The sequence below is a fragment of the Scyliorhinus torazame genome, chromosome 5 (assembly GCF_047496885.1).
Source record: "Scyliorhinus torazame isolate Kashiwa2021f chromosome 5, sScyTor2.1, whole genome shotgun sequence".
In the NCBI taxonomy this organism is placed as follows: domain Eukaryota; kingdom Metazoa; phylum Chordata; class Chondrichthyes; order Carcharhiniformes; family Scyliorhinidae; genus Scyliorhinus; species Scyliorhinus torazame.
In genome coordinates this window covers 155168341-155196281 of record NC_092711.1, presented here as the reverse complement: position 1 = coordinate 155196281, position 27941 = coordinate 155168341, and the positions used below count along the sequence as shown (strand labels likewise).

General features: G+C 48.6%; 1 protein-coding gene across 1 annotated transcript; it reads right to left on the bottom strand.

Annotated features, from left to right (window-relative positions):
* Positions 1-194: 194 nt before the first annotated feature.
* On the bottom strand, positions 195-7341 carry LOC140420176 (uncharacterized). The gene is made up of 2 exons (XM_072504201.1): positions 7263-7341; positions 195-4527 (listed from the first exon to the last, which is right to left on the bottom strand). The coding sequence occupies exon 2, from the start codon at positions 4158-4160 to the stop codon at positions 2985-2987; it is 1176 nt and encodes a 391-aa protein (XP_072360302.1). The 5' UTR covers positions 4161-4527; positions 7263-7341; the 3' UTR covers positions 195-2984.
* Between the last annotated feature and the right edge of the window lie 20600 nt (positions 7342-27941).

Sequence of the window (27941 nt, the reverse complement as noted above, 5' to 3'; positions counted from 1 at the left end):
TTCTGACAATTGGTCAATGGGGAGGGTCGGAGGGTTTCTTTCTGCTGGACTGGCCGATCTCCCGACTTTGCCTGCAGTGGGCTGTTGCTCTTTGAGCCTTGTTGCGAATACATGGCTTCAAATTTCACAAGGATCTGTTGTACCAAAACCATAGTGTGTCTCTAACCCTTATACGCTGGACAAATTACCATAAGTTGTATCAGACAATAATATACTTTATTTACGATCACACAATTGTTACTGTTAATTAATCACACACACATGCAAGTTGAACTCTAAGCTAATGCACACAAGACCTTAACTTAACTTTCAAGTGACTGGCAAGTACGGGGCAGATATGGCCTTATCTGGAGTCCGCAGTCTGGCAGTGTTGAAAGTCTGTTGCTGGTCGTTGTTATCCTCGGCTCGTGTCCTTCCATCGATGGCGTGGATGGTTTTCCTCTTCGGTCGGTGAAGGGTCACTGTTGTTGGTTACTGTTGAGAGCTGCTGTCGAGAGAGCGAATGGTGGGCTGCGCAGCACCTTTTATCCCCAGGAGTTTGAGCCCCTTTGGGCGGTCCCAGGTGAAGGCCCAATCAATCGATCAGGGCTTGATCACCTTGATCGATAATGTTCAATTAAATCCGCTACCTTGCGGGGCTTGTCCTGACCGGCCATGTCCGTTGGTGTCCGAGGCACGTATGCCTTCCCAAATGAGGAAAACTGACGCCACCAAATCTGCCACTTTGTCAATTTCCATTTAAGCCCATTGTCCCGGGATGGCCTTTCAATGGCCTTTTTCCTCGGTTGTTAGACAAACCAGCTTTTTGTCTATTTGGAAGCTGCAGCCTGTCTGTCCCTGAACTTGGCCACTTTTCCCAGCATCCTTTGCCAGACGCCACTTTAGGCGGCCACATATCCCTCCTCTTGATCCTGAACGCGAAGCGTGGTAGATCACAGACTTAGAACCAATACCTGCCCAGCATCCCCAGTCACCTGTCTATTAAGTAAGGCCCCAACACTAAACTCAGTTACATATTACAGATACTACTCAATTCAACCTTACAATTACACACTTAACTATATGGGCAGCTGCTGCTCTACATCCCAGAGTGTTGAAAGAGGTGGCTGGAGAGATACATTGGTGATCATCTTTCAAAATTCAATAGATTCTGGAATGGTTCCTGCAGATTGGAAGATGGTAAATGTAACCCCAATATTTAAGGAGGGAGAAAGAAAATGGGGAACCACAGACCCATTAGTCTGACATCAGTCGGAGTGAAAATGCCAAAATCTATTACAAAGGATGTGATAACATACAAATTAGGAGTAGGCCACTCGGCCCCTCGAGCCTGCTCCACCATTCAATAAGTTCCCGGCTGATCTGATTGTAACCTCAACTCCACATTCCCACTGACCCCCCCGATAACCTTTCACCCCCTTGCTTATCAAGAATCTATTCAACTCCGTCTTCAAAATATTTAAAGACTCTGCCTGGTTCATCTTTGGCACTGGTATGATGGTGGTCTTCTTGAAGCAGGTGGGAATCTCAGAATGGAGTAGAGAGAGGTTGAGGATGTTCACGAACACACCCGCCAGTTGGCCCGCGCAGGATCTGGGTGCATGGCAGGGACTCAGTCAGGACCCGCCACTTTCCAAGGGTTCACTTTCAAGGCGGCCAAACTGACTTTGGAGGCTGTGACGGTGGGCATGGGTGTGCCCAAGACAGCTGGGGCAGATGACAAAGGTTTGTTGGTTTCCTGCTCGAAATAAACATCAAATGCATTGAGTTTGTCAGGAAGGGGTGCGCTGTTGCAAAAGATTCTACTCGGCTTTGCTTTTTAGCGCATTATGTTGTTTAAGCCTTGCCACAATCGATGAGAGTCCATGATTCTCGCTTATTCCTGACAACTCTTCTGTTGTCGCTTGGCATCCCTGTTGGCTTTGCAGAGGTTGTACCTAGATTTTTTTGTATAGGTCAGGGTTGCCGGACTTGAATGCCTCAGACGTGCCCTTCAGTCGGGAGTGAATCTCCCGATTAAACCATGGGTTCGGGTTGGGTAATGTACGTACTACCTTCTTTGACATACAATCTTCTACAGACTTGCTGATGAAGTCTGTGATGGTGCTGGGATACATATTTAGGTTGACTGCTGAGTTCTTGAATATGGACCAGTCGAGAAGGAGCTCTTCTGTTGCCTCAGACCAGCATTTGCACAACCTTCATCGCCAGATTCTCCAGCTTAAGTTTCTGCTTGTATGCCGGGAGAAGGAGCACCGTCTTGTGGTCCGATTTTCCGAAGTGCAGTCAGGGGATGGATCATCAGGCGCTCTTGATGTTTGTGTAGCAGTGGTCAAGGATGTTGGGGCCCCTGTTGGGACAGGAGATGTGTTGGTGGAATTTTGGCAGTGCACTCTTGAGGTTGGCCTGGTTAAAGTCCCCGGCCACGATGAACAAGGCCTCCGGGTATTCTGCTTCATTGTTATTGATAGCGGTTACAATTCATCAAGCGCCTTCTTCACTTCCGCCTGGGGTGGGATGTAGACCGCCATGATGATGGCAGAAGTGAACTCCGTGGAAGGTAGTATGGACGGCACTTCACAGTCGGGTATTCCAGATCCGGAGAGCAGTAGTTCGCCAGGGTCACCACGTCCTAGCACCAGGAGTTGACGAGGAGACAAACCCCTCCACCCACTCCAGGTTCAGTCCTGGATGTGATTAACAGCAGGAATAACAGCAGAATCTAACCCGACATCACTTGTGAACCCTTTGGTGTCTCAGTATGTTGGACGACTGAGTGAATCCCTCCCCACAGTGAGAGCAGGTGAATGGCTTCTTTCCAGTGTGAACTCGCTGGTGTCTCCGCAATGTGGATGATGTTTGAAACCTCATTGTCGCAGTGAGAGCAGCTGAACAGTTTCTCCTCAGTGTGAATGCGCTGGTGGGACATCAGTACCTGAGAGCTTTTAAACCCACTCCCACAGTCGGAGCATTTAAAGGGTCTCTCATTGCTGTGAGTGACACTGTGGCTCAGCAAGTGATGACCGAGTGACGCTTTTCCCAGTCGGAAAGGTGAACAGGCTCTCCCCGGTGTGACCTCGCTCGTGTTTCATCAGGTTGGATGAGGATCTAAACCTCTTTGTGCATCGAGAGCAGCTGAACGTTCTCTCCTCAGAGTGAACACGCTGGTGGGACATCAGTAGCTGTGAGCTTTTGAAACCCCTCCTGCAGTCAGAGCATTTGAAGGGCCTGCTCTTGGTGTGAGTGACATTGTGTTTCAGCAGGTTGGATAAATGAGCAAATCCCTTATCACACACAGAGCAGATGAACGGCTTCTCCCCGGTGTGAACTCGCTGGTGTCTCTGCAGGTGGGGTAACTGAGTAAATCCCTTATCACACACAGTGCAGATGAATGGCCGCTCCCCGGTGTGAACTCGCTGGTGTCTCAGCAGGTTGCCAATGTCAGTGAATCCCTTTTCACACTGAGAGCAGGTGAAAGGCCTCTCCCCAGTGTGAACTCGTTCGTGTCTCCGCAGGATGCCAATGTCAATGAATCCCTTTTCACAGTGAGAGCAGGTGAAAGGCCTCTCCCCAGTGTGAACTCGTTCGTGTTTCCGCAGGCTACTAATGTTAATGAATCCCTTTTCACACTGAGAGCAGGTGAAAGGCCTCTCCCCAGTGTGAACTCGTTCGTGTTTCCGCAGGCTACTAACGTTAATGAATCCCTTTTCACACTGAGAGCAGGTGAATGGCCTCTCCCCAGTGTGAACTCGTTCGTGTTTCCGCAGGCTTCCAATGTCAGTGAAACCCTTTTCACACTGAGAGCAGGTGAAAGGCCTCTCTCCAGTGTGAACTCTCTGGTGGCTCTGCAGGTTGCATAACTGAGTGAATCCCTTCCCACAGTCAGAGCAGGTGAAAGGCCTCTCCCCAGTGTGAACTCGTTCGTGTCTCCGCAGGTTGCCAATGTCAGTGAATCCCTTTTCACACTGAGAGCAGGTGAACGGCCTCTCTCCAGTGTGACTGCTTTGATGCCTTGCCAGCTTGGACGGGGCTGTGAATCCCATCCCACACACAGAACAGGTGAACAGCCTCTCTCCAGTGTGACTGCGTTGATGCCTTTCCAGCCCGTATGGGCCTTTGAATCCCTTCCCACAATCCTCACATTTCCATGGTTTCTCCATGGTCCGGGTGATCTTGCGTCTCACTGCGTTGAGCGATCAGTTGAAGCCCCGTCCACACACCGAACACCTGTACAGTCTCTCCCTGCTGTTAATGGTGCAGTATTTTTTCAGGCTGTGTCACTGGTTAAAGCTCTTTCCACAGTCAGTGCTCTGTAACAGTCTCACACGGGTGTGTGTGTGTGTCTCAGTGCTTTTCCAGACACACTGATGTTTAAAATCTCTTGAAGCAGACAGAATAGACAAACATTTCTCCTTCTAGATTTAAAGGCCGATGATCTCCGGTTCCCAAGAATTGAGTGACTCAGTCAGTTCTTGACGTGATATTTAGTTTGAGATATCCGCCTCAAACTCCTCTCGTTCGAACTTCCTGCAATCAGATTTTACAAATCATTGTCAGTACAGGATAGAAACTCAGAACAGACAATTCTAGTTTCTATTGAACATTCTTTCCTCTCTCTTTCCCTGAAATGCTCTCAATCTCCAACCCACACACTCTCCCTGCATTCTCACTCTGCTGTATCTAATATTCACCCTCCCAATTCTCCTGAAGGTGATGATTCAGGCTGATTGACAGATCCAGGACTTTAACCAGGCCAACCTCAAGAGTGCACTGCTTCCTGTCCTGGACACAGAGACCTGAAAATCTTCATGCAGGCTGCCAGACAGATATATGTCTATATTACTGGATGAAAAATGTGTGTAATATACAGCCTGTATTCACTTACTTTCCCTCCCAATTTTCGTGAAGGTGCTGATCAACAAATCTCAACTCACTAAAACCTGTACAAGAGTAGAGAATCTCCATATAAGTACATTTACTGATTAGAGATGGGGAAATTCTGAGGAAGAATTTTATTTAGTCATGGAGTGGTCATGACAGGGAACTCACTGCCCACAAGGGTTGTGGAAGTCCAGATGATCAATAATTTAAAATAAAATAGGATGGTCACTTGAAGAAAATAAACTTGCAGGTGAACAGGGATATCGAGGGGGAATGGGACTGACTGGATTGCTGTACAGAGAGTCAGCATTGACTTGAGTTCCCAAATGGATTCTGTCAGTGCTGCAATGACTGTATGACTGGAAATATATAATGTAGGTCCAGTACTATATTACAAAACTAGAAATAATAATACATGTATTTTATTACAGAACCATCAATAATATATATAATACATACCACATAACAACACTAGACATATTTCTGTCCGATAGTAAATTTTTTAAAATTAATTTACGGGATGTGGACAATGCTGGTCAGGCCAGCATTTATTGCCCATCCCCAGTTGCCCTTCCGAAGTAGTGGTGAGTTGCCTTCTTGAACTGCTGCAGCCTGGAGGTGTAGATATATCCCCTGTGCTGTTTTTAAAAAATTTGTTTTTTATAAATTTAAAGTACCCAATTCATTTTTTCCAATTGAGGGGCAATTTAATGAGGCCAATCCACCACCCCTGCACATCTTTGGGTTGTGGCGGCGAAACCCACGTAAACAAGGGGAGAGTGTGCAAACTACAGACGGACAGTGAGCCAGAGCCGGGATTGAACCTGGGACCTCAGCGCCGTGAGGCAGCAGCGCTAACCACTGCTCCACCATGCTGCCCTACATCCCCTGTGCTGTTAGGGTGGGAATTCCAGGATGTTGCCCCAGGGACAGTGAAGGAACGGCAATGTATTTCCAAGTCAGGGTGGTGTGTAACTTGGAAGTGAACCTCCAGGTGGTGAGGTTCCCAGGTATCTGCTGCTCTTGTCCTTCTAGATGGTAGTGGTTGTGGGTTTGGAAGGTGCTGTCTGTGGAATCTTTATGAGTTACTGCAGTGTATCTTGTAAATGGTATACACAGCTGCTACTGTTTTTCGGTGATGGAAGATTTGAATGCTTTGTCCTGAATAGTGTCGAGCTTCTGGAATGTTGTTGGAGCTGCACTCATCCAGCAAAGTGGATCGTATTCCATTACACACCTGACTTGTGCTTGTAGACAAGCTTTGGGGCTTCAGGTGGTGTGTTACACACCTTGGATTCCCAGCGTTTGACCTGCCCTGGGAGCAACAGTATTAATATGGCTATTCCAGATCAGTTTCTGATCAATGGTAACCCCCAGGATATTGGTTGTGGGGGATTCAGCGATGGAAATGCCACTGAATGTCAAGGGGTGTTGGTTAGATCCTCTCTTGTAGGAGATGGTCATTGCGTGGCACTTGTGTCGTACAAATGTAACTTGCCACTTATTAGGCCAAGCCTGGATATTGTCCAGGTCTTACTGAATTTGGACATGGACTGCTTTGTTATCTGAGGAGTTGAGAATGGTGCTGAACATTGTGGATGACTGCACATCACCACTTCTCACCTTATGATGGAAGGGAGATCATTGATGAAGCAACTGAAGATGGTTGGGCTGAGGAAACTGTCCTGACGAACTCCTGCAGTGATGTCCTGGAGCTGAGATGATTGACCTCCAATCACCACAACCATCTTCCTTTGTGCCAGGTGTGACTCCAACCAGTGGAGTTATCCCCCGATTCTCATTGACTCCAGTTTAGCTAGGGCTCCTTGATGCCATACTCGGTCAAATGCTGCCTTGATGTCAAGGGCAGTTACTCTCACCTCACTTCTGGCATTCAGCTCTTTCGTCCAAGTTTCAACTAAAGCTGTAATGAGGTCAGGAGCTGAGTGACCCTGGCGGAACTCAAACTGAGCGTCCGGGAGCAGGTTATTGCAGAATAAGTGCCACTTAATAGCAACTTTGATGACTCCTTCCATCACTTTGCTGATGATAGACAGGAGACCCACAGAGAAGTAATTGGCTGAGTTGGATTTGCCCTGCTTACTGTCCCCTTAAATGTCAGCCATCTCCTGGGGAAATCAGCCCTTTAATTGTGAACATTAGGAAAGAGACCATCCTTTTAGCCAGACAAATAAATGTGTCAAGCTGAGGGAGCAAAGGATGTCAATGTCTTTAAGAGAGAGCGAGACCTGGGCCAAGCTTTCCAGAGTCTGCACCCTCCCTGGATTCACTTTTTTTTCTTCAGTTGCTGCAAGTCACCAACTGAAGGTGAGAATGAGAAAAAAAATGGAAAAGGGGAGAAAAGAAAGTGTTTTACTCACAGATGTTGGAGACAGGGGTCTGTGTGCAGCTCAAGCTCATTCAGGGTTGGAGGAACAACGGCTTTGCTCGGCAGAAACCTCCATGTCCAGCTTCCGCATTGAGACAATGGGGGAGCTCTGATTGGCGGAGAAACAGAGTCCTTCCGGTCCTCCGATCTTCCCATTGGGCACAAATCAGCGGTAAAGCCAGCGGGATTGAGCTCACCCTGCACATGCGCAGATTCCCCTCTCCCCGAGACATGCGCAGTCCTGGGTTGGGGAGGGGCTTCTCGCTCTGGCCGGAGCTGTCAGCTGGTTGCCTGGAAACCGTCTCGACGATGTGCTGGGGAAGAGGGATCAGACGGTGGGGGGGGGGGGGGGGGGGGGGGGTCGGCACCCTGGGCGGTGGCCGCGCGCCGGGCTTGTGCGCTCAAATGCAGGGACGCCACTGCGGAACGGATTTATTCCTATTGGCTGGTTTAGAGGACGAGCTCCTTTGTGATGTCATAATGTGGAGGTTCGACAATGAGTGTCAAACGAAAACTTCCTCCTCTGGGCAACATCTGGGAGCTAATCAATGTCTCCCCCTTTCATAAGTTATAAGATATAGGAGCAGAACTAGGCCATTTGGCCCAACCAGTTTGCTCTGCAATTCTATCATGGCTGTGCTCATCCTGGCTTTAATTCCACCGTACTGCCAGTTCTCCATTACCCTTCAACACATTAAAAATCTGTCTTCTCTAAATCTGGATTTAGCCCTTTACATAAATTGTGTGACATTCATGGAAATTTGCCAACTGGAGCGTTATTCTCAGTTAAATTCAGCCCTCAGCTCCATCGCTGTCTGTCATTGACATGAGCAACAGAGAGACAGAAAGGTGCCCGAAGCTCAAATGGGAAGTCAAACCTTGCGACTCGAAACCAACACCTCAACATTTGTCAGTCAAATCCATGTTATTTATACTGGGGTTTTTATTATTACATTTAGGCACTGGAGGCAAAGGATGGGGGCTTTAAAGGGTAGCTTTCACTTTCTAACTTTGTATTGTCTATAGTATCAGCCGTGGCTAAGTGGGCAGTTTTCTCACCTCTGAGTCAGAAGGCTGTAGATTCAAGTCCCAGTCCAGGGACTGGAGGACAAAAATTACATCCAACATTCCTCCTCGCAGCACTGAGGGAGTGCTGCACTGTCAGAACAGCCTTCTTTTAAATAAGATGTTCAACTGAGGCCCTGTCTGTCCCTATCAGATGGATGTTAGAGATCCCACGGCCACTATTTTGAAGAAGAGCAGGGGAGTTACCCCAGTGTCCTGGTCAATATTTATCCCTCAATCAACATCACTAAAAACAGATCACCTGCTCATTATCACATTGCTGTGTGTGGGATCTTGCTGTGTGTAAATTGATTGCCACGATTCCTACATTACAAAAAGTGATGACACTTCAAAGTACTTAATTGGCTGTGAAGCACTTTGGGACGCCCTATGGTTGTGAAAGGTGCTATAGAAATGCAAGGTTTTTAATTGAAGATACTGATCTTGTTATCGAGAACATAATTAATTTCAGCCACCCCCAACTTACCATTTAATAAATTCACTTTAGTTTGGACAGCATTTAAATCAATTAAGACAAAGGCAGAATTTTCTGGATAGTAAATACAAAAATAAGTTTATGAAAAGAAAAAGGTTTACTGAACTTTAAGGCGTTGACTTTTCCAACTTCATGTGGGGGATCAGTCTGTAGAAGCGTAACCCTCTCTTGCTCCTTTGACAGTAATTCTTGTGGAATTCAACCTCGGAAGTCTGGCTCCTTCTTTGACAGTAATTTCCTTGGAACTCGGCCTCAGGAGTCTTCAGTACTTGGCCAGCAAGGAAGGCGTTCAGACCCTCTACTTTTATCACCAAAGTGACCATTACCTCATAACATGACAATTGGTCAATTTGGTCACTAGATTAATTGAATTGGATCCCCAATTACTGACACCTCCTTCTCTCATTAACTTAGGCATAAATACAATAGAACTGTTTCATACTGTCCTTTTATCTGCTTCTATAGAATCCCTTATTTTACAATATCATATGATGAGGTTAATCTGACCTTGAAGGTCTCTCTTGCCAGTACTTTTACCTTCATTACACATTCCTTCTTTAAAAATTTATAAATTTAAACTACCCAACTATTTTTCTCCAATTAAGGGCAATTTTGCGTGGCCACTCCACCTATCCTGCACAATCTTTTTTGACTGTGGGGGTGTGACCCACGCAGACGCGGGGAGAATGTGTAAACTCCACATGGACAGTGACCCTGGGCCGGGATCTAACCCGTTCTCGGCACCGTGAGGCAGCAGTGCTAACCACTGCACCACCATGCAGCCCAAAACATTCTTTACATATACAGCAATTAAGCTTTTTAAGAAATTTAGAGTACCCAATTCATTTTTTTCCAACAAAGGGGCAATTTAGCGTGGCCAATCCACCTACCCTGCACATCTTTGAGTTGTGGGGGCGAAACCCATGCGAACACGGGGAGAATGTGCAAACTCCACACGGACAGTGATCCAGAGCTTGGATCGAACCTGGGACCTTGGCATTGTGAGGCAGCAGTGCTAACCGCTGTGCTACTCTGCTGCCCTGCTTTTGCATTTTTACAGCAAATAAAAATCAGTCTTTTACGAGAACTGCTGATTCATTATTGATTCATTCATTGTAACGGAATTAAGGATCAATCAGCTGTTACTGATTGGTGGCTAAATAAAACAGTAATCTTTAATTAATATATTTGGTCACTCCAAGGTACACTGATTCAAAAAGACAGTTTGTGAAAGACAATAGCTTTATTTCTTACTCATCTTGATTGGATTCAACAAATAGCCTTGTGGTTGAGCCAGATATTGGCACAATTTAATGTTCTCTTTCTTGTCAAAATTATTGAAGAATTTATTTATTTCAACAATTAATGCTCACTCAGCAGCGTCGAAGCATTCACGTTTATACAGTATTAATTTCTGAAATAAAGATCTCGTCACACGTTAGAGTTTAACATGGCTTCTGTAGAAACCAACTATTTTCTAATACACCTGATAGTTAAAAGATAGCTATTTAACGTTAATATTAAGCCCCAGTTTTAAATACCCATTTTAAATTAAGGATTTCAACACTCATAACCTCAGGTCATCTCAAAACATATAGCTTCAACAGAACAGAGACACAAAACAGCACGACACAGCATAATTCCATTATAGATCAAAACAGCACTTTTACTGAGCTCCATTGTTCTAACAAATACATTTGTAAGACAGTGTGACATTAAAACACAAGCCGTACCAGGTATCATTCCAAGGACAGGGCAGGCACTAGTGTCCACAATGTGCAAAATAGCGAAGTCAGCAGAAGTCGGACACTAGTGTCCACAATGTGCAAAATAGCAAAGTCAGCAGAAGTCGGACACTAGTGTCCACAATGTGCAAAATAGCAAAGTCAGCAGAAGTCTGACACTAGTGTCCACAATGTGCAAAATAGCGAGGGCAGCACGGTAGCATTGCGAACAGCACAATTGCTTCAGAGCTCCAGAGTCCCAGGTTCGATTCCGGCTTGGGTCACTGTCTGTGCGGAGTCTGCACATCCTCCCCGGTGTGCGTGGGTTTCCTCCGGGTGCTCCGGTTTCCTCCCACAGTCCAAAGATGTGCAGGTTAGGTGGATTGGCCATGATAAAATGCCCTTAGTGTCCAAAATTGCCCTTAGTGTTGGGTGGGGTTTCTGGGTTATGGGGATAGGGTGGAGGTGATGACCTTGGGTTGGGTGCTCTTTCCAAGAGCCGGTGCAGACTCGATGGGCCGAATAGCCTCCTTCTGCACTGTAAATTCTATTATTCTAAGTCTAGTTTAAACTGGTTGTGATAATCGCACAGAATCGCATTCCATAACATACACAGGTATTCAGATATGAAACATTTAAAGCTAATGTTGCACATTGAAGATTGACAGCTAATCGTCAAATCAAACTCATTTGATTCTAACCTAAACCAATTGGGATTACATAGGGGTGTAGATGGCTAAAGACTGATATGATTTTGTATAACCGTGCGGGTCCGTATGGCCATCTTTATTCATGAATCATCGATACTTTGATCTAAATTATTCGCTGTCTCTATACTTTCACTTTTCCACTCTAACTGTTGAAGTAAATGCAATCTGATTTGCCGTAAGCAAGAAACCATTTCTGTATTATTTCAAAGTTAAATTGTGTACAAGTTGCTTCTTTTTAAGTCCTTTTTGCTAGCCGGACTTATTAGAGAATAAGATTTAAGTGGTTCTCAATTGTAAACAAATAGAGGCAATAAACGATTCTTGTTTGCACCCAATAAATTTTAACTCAAATTTCTACTGAGTTTTAGTGTCGCAAGTGCCACTAAATCCACATGGTAGGTCTCTACAACTGGCGTCGTTTGGCAAAAGGGGAGGAGCCAGCCAGGATGACATCAGAAGACTGAAGAAAGACCAGAAGGATGGAAGACCCAAATAAAAACGGCTAGACTGCGGTAAGAAATATCTTTTTCACCCATTAAAAGTCTTAAAGCCGCCTCAAGCAGTGCTTCGATCCCTAGAAAGGACCTTTTTATAGACTGTGTTAATTCAATCGGGTGCTGGTCGTTGAAACTAAAATAAAACAGGACTGAAAGAATAGTCGGGCTAGTGTACACAGATACACAAACATAGTTGGCGACCAAAAAGTAAGGCTGAGTTTATGGCAGACATGACTCCTAAAATAGATTCAGGACCTTCAAATGGTAGAGAACAAGTTCCCACAATGTCCAAGGGAGGTCGCGCTGTACCGGATATCTCTATTGACGATATATTGGGTGATCTTAGATCTTTGATTTGTCGATAATATGGACTGTCTGAAGTTGCAAGAAAGATTGAATCAAAATGTGATATCCCCATAGGTTGTAAACCATTTAAAAGATCTATCAAAAACCCATTTTGTCACTGGTTTAAAACCAGAACTGTCTGCAGCTTTAAACTTGATCCTACCCAGACCTCAGTCAGAAACCGCCTCTCCTCCTCCGTTACCGACAAATCTGTCCATAAGAGACATGAAATTCCTTTCTCGTGTTGAAGACGGCCATTTTGCGAGTTTCATATTTCATGATTACAAACTGGTCTCCTATGATGAAGGCCCGCCCCCTGGCTACAGGGATACGCCCCAAGTCACGTATTGTAAAAGTTGCCAAGAACTGTTAACTTGAGAAAACTGTCATTATTTTGAATGTTGCTTTGTTAATTTTAGGAAATTAACAAATCTTGTTAGCAGTACTCCCTTTAACAGAATCGATGAATTGATATACAGAAAACCAAGTTCATTCAGCGCAAGATTGGTTCAGTCATATGTTCAATAAATTGTGTTTGATATTTTAAAATAAATGTTTAAAATTAGCTTGAAAATTAAAACTTCAGACAATGTGTAAGGTGTTTTTAAGGAAAGTAACTCTGATTAAAAACAAATCCATGGAGAGAACACATTGTTCGAAGACACTTGATAAGGGAATTTGGCAGCAATCCAACTTTTACTCCCAGTCCATTTGAGTGACATTTTAAAAAAACGTTGAGATGCAAATGGCATAATTCCAAGGTATCCACCCATTATACGCCCATTTTTGTTTCTGCAGGAAAATTAACCCTTTCAACAAGCTTTTGCGCATAATCCAGAAGATGTCAAAGACTTGACAACTCACATCCAATACAAAGTTTAAAAAAAACTTTTTTTTTTACAAACGTTTAATTGAGGGTTTTTTTTTGCATTTCAACAACAACAAAATCAACAATATACATAACAAGAAAAATATAAACATGGTGCAAATTCCACCTTCCTCTCCCACAGGTCTTGCCATTACTTACCCCCCGAACCTACGCGAACCTAACCCCCTCCCCCCCCCTTTCTGCTGACGATTAGTTCTCTGCGAGGAAGTCGATGAATGGTTGCCACCTCCGGGCGAACCCCAGCAGAGACCCTCTCATGGCGAACTTAATTTTCTCCAGTCAGAGGAAGCCAGCCATGTCCGAAAGCCAGGTCTCCGATTTTGGGGGCTTTGAGTCCCTCCATGCCAACAATATCCACCTCCGGACTACCAGGGAAGCAAAGGCCAGAACATCCGCCTCTCTCTCCCCCTGGATTCCCGGATCCAGCGACACCCCAAAAATCGCCACCTCCGTACTCATTGCCACCCTCATATTTAATACTGTGGACATGGCATCGGCAAACCCCAGCCAAAATTCCCTTAGTTTTGGACATGCCCAGAACATATGGACATAATTCGCTGCCCCCCCCCCCCCCACCCCCCGCGCATTTCGCACACCTGTCCTCCACCCCATCCGGGCTGCTGTCATGTGAGCCCGGTGAACAACCTTAAATTGGATAAGGCTGAGCCTGGCACACGTTGCAGTAGTATTGACCCTTCCTAACGCGTCCACCCAGAGGCCCTCCTCTATCTCTCCCCCTAGCTCCTCCTCCCACTTTTGCTTCAGCTCCTCGGTTTGCGTCTCCTCCGAACCCAAAAGCTCTCTATATATGTCCGAGACGCTCCCCTCCCCTATCCATCCTCTAGAGACCACCCGATCCTGAATCCCCCTTAGCGGCAGGAGTGGGAAGGTTGGTACCTGCTTCCGCAAAATGTCCCGTATCTGTAAATATCGGAATTCATTTCCCCCAGCCAATGCAAACTTCTCCTCCAGCGCCCTCATACTTGGGAAGCTACCTTCCAAGAACCAGTCACCCATCCTCTCAATCCCCGCTCTCCGCCAAATTCAGACCCCCGCGTCCATCCTCCCTGGGGCAAACCGATGGTTGTTGCAGATTGGGGATCACACCGATGCCCCCTCTGCTCCCACGTCTCCTCCACTGCCCCCAGACTCTCAGGGCTGCCACCACCGCTGGACTGGTGGAGTACCGCGCCGGCGGGAACGGCAGCGGCGCCGTCACCAATGCCCCTAAACTTGTGCCCTTACATGAAGCCGCCTCCATGCGCACCCACGCCGGCTCACCCCCCCCCCCCCCCCCACCTACCACCTCCGAACCATGGCTATGTTAGTCACCCAGTAGTAATTGCTGAAATTCGGCAGCGCCAGCCCACCATCACCCGACTCCGCTCGAGCATTGCCCTCTTCACCCGCGGCGGCTTGCCACCCCCACACAAAGCCCACCATAATCATATTGATCCACTTAAAAAAGGACCGCGGGATGAAGATGGGGAGGCACTGGAAAACGAAAAGGAACTTCGGGAAGACCATCATTTTGACCGACACCATCGTCGGAAATCCTCCTTCATCTGGTCCACCCACCGGGCCAGGTTCAATTTGTGTAGCCTGTCCCAATCCCTCGCCACCTGAATACCCAAGTACCTAAAACTGTCCCCTACCACTCTAAACGGCAGTTCCCCCAGTCGCCTCTCCTGACCTCTCGCCTGAACCACAAACAACTCGCTCTTTCCCATATTAGCTTGTACCCCGAAAACCGGCCGAATTCCCCTAAGATTCCCATAATTTCCCCCATCCCCTCCATTGGGTCTGAGACATACATCAGTAGGTCATCCGCATACAGCGAGGCTCTGTGCTCCACCCACCCCGGACCAACCCCTTCCAGCCCCTTGAGGCCCTCAGAGCAATTGCCAGCGGCTCTATCGGCAGCGCAAACAGCAGTGGGGAGAGGGGACATCCCGGTCTCTTCCCCCGGTGTAGCCTGAAATATTCTGAAGTCGTCCTGTTTGTCCGTACACGAGCTACCGGAGCCTGGTACAGCAATCTAACCCAGTCAACAAAGCCCCTTCCAAACCCGAACCGCTCCAGCACCTCCCATAAGTAATCCCACTCGACCCGGTCGAAGGCTTTTTCCGCGTCCATCGCAACCACCACTTCAACTTCCCTACCTTCCAGGGGCATCATGATCACGTTTAGCAACCTTCTTACTTTGGCCCCCAGCTGCCTATCCTTAACGATCCCTGTCTGGTCCACCCCTATAACGTCCGGTACACAGTCCTCAATCCTAGAGGCCAGAAGTTTGGCATCCACGTTCAGCAAGGCTATTGGCCTATAAGAATCACACAGCTCCGGTCTTTGTCCCTTTTCAGAATGAGCGAGATCATGGCCTGTGACATCGTCTGGGGTAAAACACGTCTTTCCTTGGCCTCATTAAAGACCTTCAACAGTACAGACCCCAATATTCTGGAGAACTTTTTATAGAACTCGATTGGTTACCCGTCCGGTCCCGGGGCCTTACCCGACTGCATGCCCTTCAAACACTCCACTATCTCCTCCAGCCTGATCGGGGCCCCCAGCCCTTCTACCAGCTCCCCATCCACCTTCGGGGAAGTCAACCCATCCAAAAAGTGCCTCATCCCATCCGGTCCCGCAGGGGGTTCCGACCTATACAACCTGCTATAAAAGTCCCAAAAGGTCTTGGTCACACCTGCCGAGTCCCCGGGTTCCCATCCCCATCAACAACTTTCCCTATTTCCCTAGCTGCCTCTCTCTTTCTGAGCTGCTGTGCAAGCATCCTACTGGCCTTCTCCCTATGCTTGTAAATCACCCCCTTCGCCTTTCTGAGCTGCTCCACTGCCCTTCCTGCGGTGAACAAACCAAATTCCGCCTGCAGCCTCCGGCGTTCCCTTAACAGCCCTGCCTCTGGAGCCTCCGCATGCCTCCTATCCACTCGCAGAATCTCTTTTACCAGTCGGTCCATTTCTGCCCTATCCGTCCTGTCCCTGTGAGCCTGGATCGAGATCAGCTCTCCTCTCACCACTGACTTCAGCGCTTCCCAGACCACCGCTGCTGAGACCTCCCCCGTGTCGTTTACCTGCAGGTAGTTCAGCATGCACTTCCTCAACCTCTCGCACACCAACAGCCCCACATCCAAACTCCATTGCGGGTGCTGCTTGCTATCCATAGTGACCTGTCCATCCAGTGCGGAGCATGGTCTGAGATCGTAATCGCCGAATAACCTGTGTCCACCACCCCCGCCATCAGAGCCCTGCCCACAACAAAGAAATCTATTCGGGAGTACACCCTGTGTACGTGGGAGAAAAAAGAAAATTCCTTGGCCCTCGGCTGCCTAAATCTCCATGGATCCCCCCCCCCCCCCACCCCCATCTGCTCCATGAACCCTTTCAGCTCCTTTGCCATTGCTGGCACCTTGCCCGTTCTCGAGCATGACCGATCCAGGCCTGGATCAATAACCGTGTTGAAATCCCCACCCATAATCAGCCTGTGCGATTCCAGGTCTGGAATCTTCCCCAGTACCCTCTTTATAAAATCCCCATCGTCCCAATGTGGCGCGTATATGTTGACCAGCACTACTTTCATCCCGTGCAGCTTGCCACTGACCATGATATATCGGCCTCCCACATCCGAGACTATCCTCCCCACCTCAAATGCCACCCGCTTGTTAATCAGAATCGTAGCCCCTCTTGTCTTTGAATCCAGCCCCGAGTGGAAAACCTGATAACCCAACCTTTCCTCAACCTGACCTGATCCACTACTTTGTGTCTCCTGCAGCATCACCACGTCCACCTTCAGTCTCCTCAGGTGCGCAAACACACGTGCCCTCTTTACCGGCCCATTTAGCCCCCAGACATTCCAGGTGACCAGCCTAGTTGGGGGGCAAAGGGCCCCCCCCCCACAAAGGGGCAAAGCCCCCCCCCCCCCCCGCCAGTCAGCCATCCCCTTTCTTGGGCCCGTCTCTAGCCCATGCGCCGCACCAGCTATAAGCCTTCTTAACACCTGTTTCAACCTGCCTTGCCACCTTCAGAGAATTATGGACTTGAATGAGCTGGAAGCTCATTCTTCCAGCGGAGCGGGCAGAGAAGGGAGCGATTTTTGGAGGGGAGAGCTGGAAGCTAAGCTCAGTTTTTGATTTTTAACTTACTTTTTCGGAGCAGGAAACCGGAAGTCGGCCGTGGGGAGACCTGGGAAGGTTGTATTACCCAATAAATTTGAAGGTGAGGAAACCAGAGACATTACATGTGTAGTGTCTCCCACCCTCCCGCCTCCTCTAACCTAAAAAAAAAAGACTCAGTGCTGTGAGCAGGTAAGCTATTTTTTCTTTCATTTTTACTGGGAGACTAAGTAGAGTTGATAGCAGCGAGGGCAGTGGAATGTTCCTCCTGCAGAATGTCCAAGGTAAGGGAGACCACCGGTGTCCTTGCTGACTTCACCTGCGGGAAGTGCAGCCATCTCCAGCTCCTCACAGACCAGTGTTAGGGAACTGGAGCTGGATGAACTGAGGGTCATTCGGGAAGCTGAGGGGACGATAGATAGAAGCAACAGGGACATAGTTACACCTGAGAACAAAGGTAGCTGGGTAACAGTTCGAGGTGGGAAGAGGAGGAAGCAGTCAGTGCAGGGATCCCCTGTGGTCGTTCCTCTCAACAATAAGTATACCCCTTTGGATACAGTTGGGGGGTATTACCTAGCAGGGGTAGGCTGCAGTGACCGGGTCTCTGGCACGAGGTCCGGTTCTGGGGCTCAGAAGGGAAGGGGAGATATTAGGAGAGCAGTAGTTATAGGGGACTCAATAGTTAGAGGTACAGACAGGTGGTTCTGTGGGCACGGGAGAGACTCTCGGATGGTTTGTTGCCTCCCGGGTGCCAGGGTCCATGACGTCTCGGATCGTGCCTTCAGGATCCTTAAGGGGGAGGGGGAGCAGCCAGAAGTCGTGGTGCACATTGGTACCAACGACGAAGGTAGGAAAAGGGGTGTGGATGTAACAAACGAGTTTAGGGAGTTAGGCTGGAAGTTAAAAGCCAGGACAGACAGAGTTGTCATCTCTGGTTTGTTGCCGGTGCCACGTGATAGCGAGGCTAGGAATAGGGAGAGAGTGCAGTTGAACATGTGGCTGCAGGAATGGTGTAAGAGGGAGGGCTTCAGGTATTTAGATATTTGGAGTACATTCTGGGGAAGGTGGGACCTGTACAAGCAGGACGGGTTGCATCTGAACCAGAGGGGCACCAATATCCTGGGATGGAGGTTTTCTAGTACTCTTCGGGAGGGTTTAAACTAATTTGGCTGGGGAATGGGAACCGGATTTGTAGTCCAGCAACTAAGGTAGCCGATGTTCAGGACGCCAAAGCATGTAGTGAGGCAGTGGCAAAGGTAACACTGACAAAGGAGAGTACTTGCAGGCACGGAGATGGGTTGAAGTGTGTATACTTCAATGCAAGGAGCATCAGGAATAAGGTGGGTGAACTTAAGGCATGGATCGGTACTTGGGACTACGATGTGGTGGCCATCACGGAAACCTGGATAGAAGAGGGGCAGATATGGTTGTTGGAGGTTCCTGGTTATAGATGTTTCAATAAGATTAGGGGGGTGGCATTGTTAATTAGAGATAGTATAACAGCTGCAGAAAGGCAGTTGGAGGAGGATCTGCCTACTGAGGTAGTATGGGTTGAAGTCAGAAATAGGAAAGGAGCAGTCACCTTGTTGGGAGTTTTCTATAGGCCCCCCAATAGCAGCAGAGATGTGGAAGAACAGATTGGGAAACAGATTTTGGAAAGATGCAGAAGTCACAGGGTAGTAGTCATGGGTGACTTCAACTTCCAAAAAATTGAGTGGAAACTCTTTAGATCAAATAGTTTGGATGGGGTGGTGATTATGCAGTGTGTCCAGGAAGCTTTTCTCACACAGTATGTAGATTGTCCGACCAGAGGAGAGGCCATATTGGATTTGGTACTTTGTAATGAACCAGGGCAAGTGATAGATTTGTTAGTGGGGGAGCATTTTGGCGATAGTGGCCACAATTCTGTGACTTTCACTTTAATAATGGAGAGGGATAGGTGTGTGCAACAGGCAAGGTTTACAATTGTGGGAAGGGTAAATAGGATGCTGTCAAACAAGAACTGAAGTGCATAAGTTGGGAACATGGGCTGTCAGGGAAGCAGACAATTGAAATGTGGAACTTGTTCAAGGAACAGATACTACGTGTCCTTGATATGTATGTCCCTGTCAGGCAGGGAAGAGATGGTCGAGTGAGGGAACCATGGTTGACAAGAGAGGTTGAATGTCTTGTTAAGAGGAAGAAGGATACTTATGTAAGGCTGAGGAAACAAGGTTCAGACAGGGCGCTGGAAGGATACAAGATAGCCAGGAGAGAACTGAAGAAAGGGATTAGCAGAGCTAAGAGAGGGCATGAAAAATCTTTGGCGGGTAGGATCAAGGAAAACCCCAAGGCCTTTTATACATATGTGAGAAATATGAGAATGACTAGAGCGAGGGTAGGTCCGATCAAGGACAGTAGCGGGAGATTGTGTATGGAGTCTGAAGAGATAGGAGAGGTCTTGAACGAGTACTTTTCTTCAGTATTTACAAATGAGAGGGGCCATATTGTTGGAGAGGAGATACTTGTTAGGAAGGAAGATGTGTTGGGCATTTTGAAAAACTTGAGGATAGACAAGTCCCCCGGGCCTGACGGGATATATCCAAGGATTCTATGGGAAGCAAGAGATGAAATTGCAGAGCCGTTGGCAATGATCTTTTCGTCCTCACTGTCAACAGGGGCGGTATCAGGGGATTGGAGAGTGGCGAATGTCGTGCCCCTGTTCAAAAATGGGAATAGGGATAACCCTGGGAATTACAGGCCAGTTAGTTGTACTTTGGCGGTAGGCAAAGTAATGGAAAGGGTACGGAGGGATAGGATTTCTGAGCATCTGGACACTGCTTCATTAGGGATAGTCAGCACGGATTTGTGAGGGGTCGGTCTTGCCTCACAAGTCTTATTGAATTCTTTGAGAAGGTGACCAAGAACGTGGATGAAGATAAAGCAGTGGATGTAGTGTACATGGATTTTATAAGGCATTTGATAAGGTTCCCCATGGAAGGCTTATGCAGAAAGTAAGGAGGCATGGGATAGTGGGAAATTTGGCCAGTTGGATAACAAACTGGTTAACTGATAGAAATCAGAGAGTGGTGGTGGATGCCAAATATTCAGCCTGGAGCCCAGTTACCAGTGGCGTACCGCAGGGATCAGTTTTGGGTCCTCTGCTGTTTGTGATTTTCATTAATGACTTGGATGAGGGAGTTGAAGGGTGGGTCAGTAAATTTGCAGACGATACGAAGATTGGTGGAGTTGTGGATAGTGAGGAGGGCTGTTGTCGGCTGCAAAGAGACATAGATAAGATGCAGAGCTGGGCTGAGAAGTGGCAGATGGAGTTTAACCCTGAAAAGTGTGAGGTTGTCAATTTAGGAAGGACAAATATGAATGTGGAATACAGGGTTAATGGTAGGGTTCTTGGCAATGCGGAGGAGCAGAGAGATCTTGGGGTCTATGGTCATAGATCTTTGAAAGTTGCCACTCAAGTGGATAGAGCTGTGAAGAAGGCCTATGATGTGCTAGTGTTCATTAGCAGAGGGATTGAATTTAAAAGCCGTGAGATGATGATGCAGCTGTACAAAACGTTGGTAAGGCCACATTTGGAGTACTGTGTGCAGTTCTGGTCACCTCATTTTAGGAAGGATGTGGAAGCTTTGGAAAAGGTGCAAAGGAGATTTACCAGGATGTTGCCTGGAATGGAGAGTAGGTGTTACGAGGAAAGGTTAAGGGTGTTAGGCCTTTTCTCATTAGAATGGAGAAAGATGAGGGATGACTTGATAGAGGTTTATAAGAATTATGGAGTTTAATTTAGATAAATGTGAGGTGATGCATTTTGGCAGATCGAATCAGGCCAGGACCTACTCAGTTAATGGTATGGCGTTGGGGAGAGTTATAGAACAAAGAGATCTAGGAGTACAGGTTCATAGCTCCTTGAAGGTGGAGTCGCAGGTGGACAGGGTGGTGAAGAAGGCATTCGGCATGCTTGGTTTCATTGGTCAGAACATTGAATACAGGAGTTGGGACGTCTTGTTGAAGTTGTACAAGACATTGGTACGGCCACACTTGGAATACTGTGTGCAGTTCTGGTCACCCTATTATAGGAAGGATATTATTAAACTGGAAAGAGTGCTCATAGAATCATAGAATTTACAGTGCAGAAGGAGGCCATTCGGCCCATCGAGTCTGCACTGGCTCTTGGAAAGAACACCCTACCCAATGTCAACACCGCCACCCTATCCCTATAACCCAGTAACCCCACCCAACACTAAGGGCAATTTTGGACACTAAGGGCAATTTATCATGGCCAATCCACCTAACCTGCACATCTTTGGACTGTGGGAGGAAACCGGAGCACCCGGCGGAAACCCACGCACACACGGGGAGGACGTGCAGACTCCGCACAGACAGTGTCCCAAGCTGGAATCGAACCTGGGACCCTGGAGCTGTGAAGCAATTGTGCTATCCACAAGGCTACCGTGCTGCCCGTTAAAACTATTTACAATATTATCATCATAGATATCATAGAATTTACAGTGCAGAAGGAGGCCATTCGGCCCATCGAGTCTGCACCGGCTCTTGGAAAGAGCACCCTACCCAAGGTCCACACCTCCACCCTATCCCCACAACCCAGTAACCCCACCCAACACTAAGGGCAATTTTGGACACTATGGGCAATTTATCATGGCCAATCCACCTAACCTGCACATCTTTGGACTGTGGGAGGAAACCGGAGCACCCGGAGGAAACCCACGCACACACGGGGAGGATGTGCAAACTCCACACAGACAGTGACCCAAGCCGGAATCGAACCTGGGACCCTGGAGCTGCGAAGCATTTGTGCTATCCACAATGCTACCGTGCTGCCCTTAAAGATGAAGATGCCCGTGCTGAAAAGATTTACTAGGATGTTGCCGGGACTTGATGGTTTGAGTTATAAGGAGAGGCTGGATAGACTGGGACTTTTTTCCTTGGAGCGTAGGAGGCTTAGGGGTGATCTTATAGAGGTCTATAAAATAATGAGGGGCATAGATAAGGTAGATAGTCAACATCTTTTCCCAAAGGTAGGGGAGTCTAAAACTAGAGGGCATAGGTTTAAGGTGAGAGGAGAGAGATTCAGAAGGACCCAGAGGGGCAATTTCTTCACTCAGAGGGTAGTGAGTGTCTGGAATGGGCTGCCAGAGGTAGTTCCAAACGGGTCAGGCTGTATGGCATTAACAACTCACGGGTGACAGGTCATCCCCCGCAACCTCCAGGGCCTTTTCCACGTAGGGGGTGAGGATTCTGATATCCGGCACCCCACCGCCTGTCTGGGAATTCTCCCATCTGTTGTGGGCCAACTTCTCCTGCCTCATACAGAGGAGGCATTGTGAGCTGCATGCTTCGTTCATCGCGCGGGGGGGGGGGGGGGGGGGGGGGCATACAGAGGGGAATGGGGACTATGGTGGGGTGGAGAATATGGGGGATGGGGTTATGGAGATGGGGAGTATGGGGGGGATGGGGAGTTTGGGGGGGCGATAGGGAGTACGCTGTGTCCATAACTGGAAAATATAGGTAGACACTAACCACTCAGTCCCGAGTTACTGATCATGATCCGATCCTGGCCTCTGCAACCTCCGCCCAGGCCCGGTTGACATCTGTGGGTGACAACCTCCTTCCCACCTCGGGGAACAGTGTGCCCCACGTCTCCTCCATGGCATCCAGTAAAAGCTCGAGCTCTGTATCCGTGAATCTCGGGGCCTGCTTTGGAATTGCATTAGTGCCACGTGGTGTGAATGCTGCCGCATTAGCATGTCCTAAATGGCTCCGGCAGTCACGCCCCCATCAGGACCGGGGAACACCTCCCATTCAGTCCTGGTGTCTACACTTAGCCTCTCAAACAGAGAATTCTGCCCCTTGTTCTTTGCTTCCTGACTTGATTCTCTAAATTGGGGAATTGTGGTCCCTGTGACATCACACTGTCGGGTATGATGCTATTGTGACAGAGTTCTGTGATGTCACGGTACCCACCATGTTTGTTTACATCACCTGTTTCCATAGTTACCCAGTTTAACTCGCTGTTGACAGAATCTTTACCATTGATTTGGTCTTCTACCTGCCAACTGCTCACACAGAAAACGATTGCTAAGAGTGAACATTTTATCCAAGCACTCAGAACAATGATCGTGACTACGTGGATTATATATTGTTGGGCAAATGGTAAGATACACGGAGCAGTTTGTTCCGTTTCTATCGCAAAGATTGATGAAGTGAATACTGTAGAAATTATCCCCGGTGGAGATCAGGCACAACGTGTCAACAGTCAAAATACCTCAGCTGCTGTTGTGTCTGGACAGGAGATCGAAGTTGGAACCGAACAGCCAGAAGAGGAGCTGAACCTCCAGGCCCTCATGTCAGTGATCAAAGGTCAGCTGTTGTGGAGGAGGGTGATCCTGGTACCGAGCGGCCAGAGTGACCAGCAGGATCTGGAAGTTTCCCTGGAGATCAGCGAAGGTGTGAGAGACTTTAAAATGATCGACGTGGACAAGCAGCGCACCTGAACCAATGGTTGAATCTCTTACTCCAGCTGTTAATCTTGATGACATTGAATGCCAAATTGAACTGCAGGAAAATAGCGTCAATGGCAGTAGTGATGTGGAAGACAGATCTGTCGGTGAGGTCTCCTCTGTTGCCATCGATCATCATCCAGAGGACCAAACCTCACTGCTCAGCAACACTGAGGGAGCCACTGTGGACAATACCCCATCTTCTTCATAGATGATGAAGAAATAAACAGTATCGATCTAGAATCCGCGTCGGACGCTAGGAGCTTCAGGTCCTCCGGATTTTTATTTGTGCAATTCCCGAGCAGCGGTGAGAATGACTCACTGCTGAGCAACATTGAGGGAGCCATAATGGACAATACCACAGCGCGAGGAATGGATGACAACATCGACCTGGAATCGCTGTTGGACTCAGAGACCTACAATTTCACCGGACGTTTACGCTTGCAGTTCCCGCGTGACACTGAGAGTGAGCAGTCTATTCGGAGACCATTACTGACACATTCTGTTGAGAGAATGCAGTGAAGAATGGACTGAAAAAAAGTCAAGTCGCTTCAGACACCAGGAACATCGTTGAACGCTATCCCATTTCCGAGAGTGCCCCCTCCCCCGCAACCCTCCCGACCCCCGACCCCACTCCCTCATCACCCTCTACCTGGCCCCTCCCCCCTACCCCAGTGCCCTCTGATCCTCAACGTGCCTGGCCCTCCGAGCTCTACCTCGGCGAATCAACTGGCGAGCCGGCATTCGGGGCGGAAAGCACTCTCGGAAATGGCATATTGTGCAGCACATTAAACAACTCTTTGCACAAACATTTTGATGCCTCTGTCACTTTCCTCCGCAATGCGGGCTGACCCCCGGACACTTTGCCTGTCTCTCCAGACAATCCCCCCTCCCCCTGGCACCAACCCACCCTCCGGCCGTGATCATCTCCCGGGAGCTGTGTCCCAGCCCCTGGGTGTTCGGATGTTGGCTGCTGCGTGTGTGGTGTTGACCCCCACACAGTCTCCAGGCATCAAGGTTCGATTGGAATGTGAGGCAATGACTCCCACATGCTACATGGCCCCACTTGGCACGACACATGGGATTGGGATTCAAGGGTTGGCATGGTGGCGCCGCGAGGGATTGCCCCCCCCCAGCGTTTCCCCTCCACCCTCCCATGGTGGCCCACCCCCAGCCGAGGGTTCCCCACCCCCCGCCGAGTACTAGGGTGGCAAGACCAGCCCCCACCCCCCGATCTCTTTCCTGTGCACAAAGATTGCTTCTCCTCTTCTCGGCTCCCCACGGAAACCCTTCCGCCAGGTGCACGTTTTGAAAAAGGAGTATCAATGGGCGCCGGCGTGACCACTTGCTGGGGAGGCCGGGAAATGACAGGAGGCCGTTGGATGACAGGTGGCTCTCGTTAATTGTATGGAAATGGGCCTTAAATCGGTGATAGTTGGTTTCTGCCACGCTACGGCGGGATTCCGAATTCACCGACGGGAGCAGGCCGGTTGCATCGCAAACTGTTTGGCACCTGGCGCGGTTACTGTTTTTGGCCTCTCCCACTATTTCCCGGCCTCGTTACGCTTGAGCACAGGTGTAATGAGGCCGGAAGATCATGCCCAGAATTTCTGTTGGCACTGGGAGCTGAACTCAGAGATCGGGCTGCCATTTTGAAGAGCACTGTCTCCCTTTCAGGACCCCCACCCATCACCCACTCCCTACTTACGGGCCCTGTACTCCCCCTCCCTTCAAACCCTCCCTCCACCCTCATATTATGGGCAAGCTCACCCTCGCCCCTTGGAAGAGACAACCTGGGGTGGACCAGGCGGAACGGCACCCAGGGGGGTCATCAGAGACTCCAGGGTGGTCAGGGTAGCTGCAGGGTCGCCCTCTGGCCTTATCCTTGGTATGCGGTCAACTTTGCACTGTCCAGCTGGCACCCTTGCACTGCAACCCTGGCAACCAGGCAGTGCTCCTGCTGGCTCGGCAGTGCCATCCCAGCACCTTGTTCAGTTTGGGTTTAAAGTTAAAGCTAGTTTAATATTCTGATTCAGAATAAAGTTTTGTTTAACAATAGCCAAGCCGTAGTTTTTATGATGTCACTCCTGGAGTGAATCATTCTTTCTGCACACTCTTACAAAATAAACTAAAATATTGGGTTTTGGTCCAGTTTCCTAGACACTGTTGGGGCCGGGTCGGTGATCGTAGTATCGAGGCTGTCTGCTGCTCACAGGTAACCGGAGTCATTGTGATCCCCATAACCTTCAAAGGTTCCCCTGTATATATGGCCAACGTGGCCCTGGAGTCTCGCAGGGCTCGGGGCAAGATGCCCATCCGGAGTTGCCGGAATGTTTATTCCCTGACGGTGGAGACGTCAGCTCCCGTATCCGCCTCTATTTCTCGGGAATGGCCATTGACCAAGAGTGTTATCTTTATCAGGGACACCGTAGGGATGATGATGCAGTTTAGCATTGCTCATTCTGACAGCTCTGACTGGCTCATGTTCTTTGGCCACACTTACAGCAATCTTGCGGCTGACATTTGTCGTCCTCCCAGAAGGTTTGCCCAGTACTTCTAGGGTTTTGTGTCTGTCTAGAGATGCCAGAATGTCCTTGCTGAATGTCGAGTTGATGGTGAGTGTGGCACATGAGAGCTTTCATAGGGAATTCTGTCCTGGTATTCCCAGGGATCATCCCAGCCGTGTAGAATCGGTAACGCTGCAGGTTTACAGACAGTTTAGGGTCGTAATGTTTCTTTACTAAATCCACAAGATGGTTGAACATCTGGGCCCTTTCTTGCCTGTTATGGGCCAACTTCTCCTGTGGGACGGAGAGGGCAATGTGAGCCACATAAAAGCTTCAGTGGCGGCGGAAGGGAGAGCTGTGGCGGGTGACAGGCATGGGCACCGCTGCTGATGATGGGTGGGGTGCGCAGGTTGGTGCCAATGTGTACTGGGGGTGGGGGTGCTGTGCAAACCACAGGGCCGTGAGGATAAGGGGGTGCAGCCGCGGTGGCGTGTGAGACTGGTGCGAGGTGGCGGATGCTAACTCACCCCTGCTGCCCGATGGAGGTCGTTGATCTTCTTGCGGCACTGGGTGTCGGTCCTCCTGGTGACACCCCCCGAGCTGATGGCCGCTGCCACTGCCTCCCAGGCGGCACTGGCTGACCTGTGGCTGACCCTCCAACCACTTGGAGGAACAATTTATCCCGTGTGGACTCCACCATGTTCAACAGTCTGGTGAGGTCGGCATCCCTGAATCACTGTGCAGGTCTCCTTGGCCACATGGCTGTGTGCTGTCTGGGGTTTGCTCTGTGAAATGTGTGAATGCCGTGAGCTTTTGTCCTCTAGAAAATGAGTGAAAAATTGATAATGGAAAATAAGGAGCTGGCTGATGAATTGAACAGAATTGTATCATTGTTCATTCGAAAGGATACAAGTAACTTTAGGGGTTGCCCATTTAAGGCAGATTTGAGAAGAAGTATTTTCTCTCCAAGCGGGATGTGTCATTGGAACACTCTTCCTCAAAAGGCAGTGGAAGCAGAGTCGGTGAATATATTTACAGCTAACTGGATAGATTCTCGACAAGTAGCAACGTGAATGGTTGTTGGGGGCAGCTGGGAATGTGGCGTTGAGGTTACAATCAGATCAGCCATGATCTTGCTTTTCACCTGATTATTAAGCTGACGTTAGCCACCCTATTTCTGCTTCATCTTACACTTCAGTTCTTTTATCATCCTGGGAGCTCAACGAGTTGTCCTGCTTTTCCTTCTTGTACGAATAAACACTGACGGTGCCTGAAGTATTTAATCTCTAGAAGGGGACCACTGTTCTGTTACACTTTTGCTGCCAATCGTTGGTTGCAATTAATCCGGAATAGGTTCTAAATCCCTTGAAATTGGCCCCAAGTGTTTTTATTCTCGATTCTTTCCTGTTCTTTTCCAGAGCTTATCTAATTCTTGTATGTTCTTATTTTCCCTTTTCCCTAAACGTTGCGGAGACCAGCAGTAAGCAGAAAAGTGCGGCGAGAGCAGCGATCGCTAGATCAGCGAGGAGGATAACGGAGCAGTGAGAGCAGCGATCGCTAGATCAGCGAGGAGGATAACGGAGCGGTGAGAGCAGCGATCGCTAGATCAGCGAGGAGGATAACGGAGCAGTGAGAGCAGCGATCGCTAGATCAGCGGGGAGGATAACGGAGCGGTGAGAGCAGCGATCACTAGATCAGCGAGGAGGATAACGGAGCAGTGAGAGCAGCGATCGCTAAATCAGCGAGGATAATGGAGCGGTGAGAGCAGCGATTGCTAGATCAGCGAGGAGGATAACG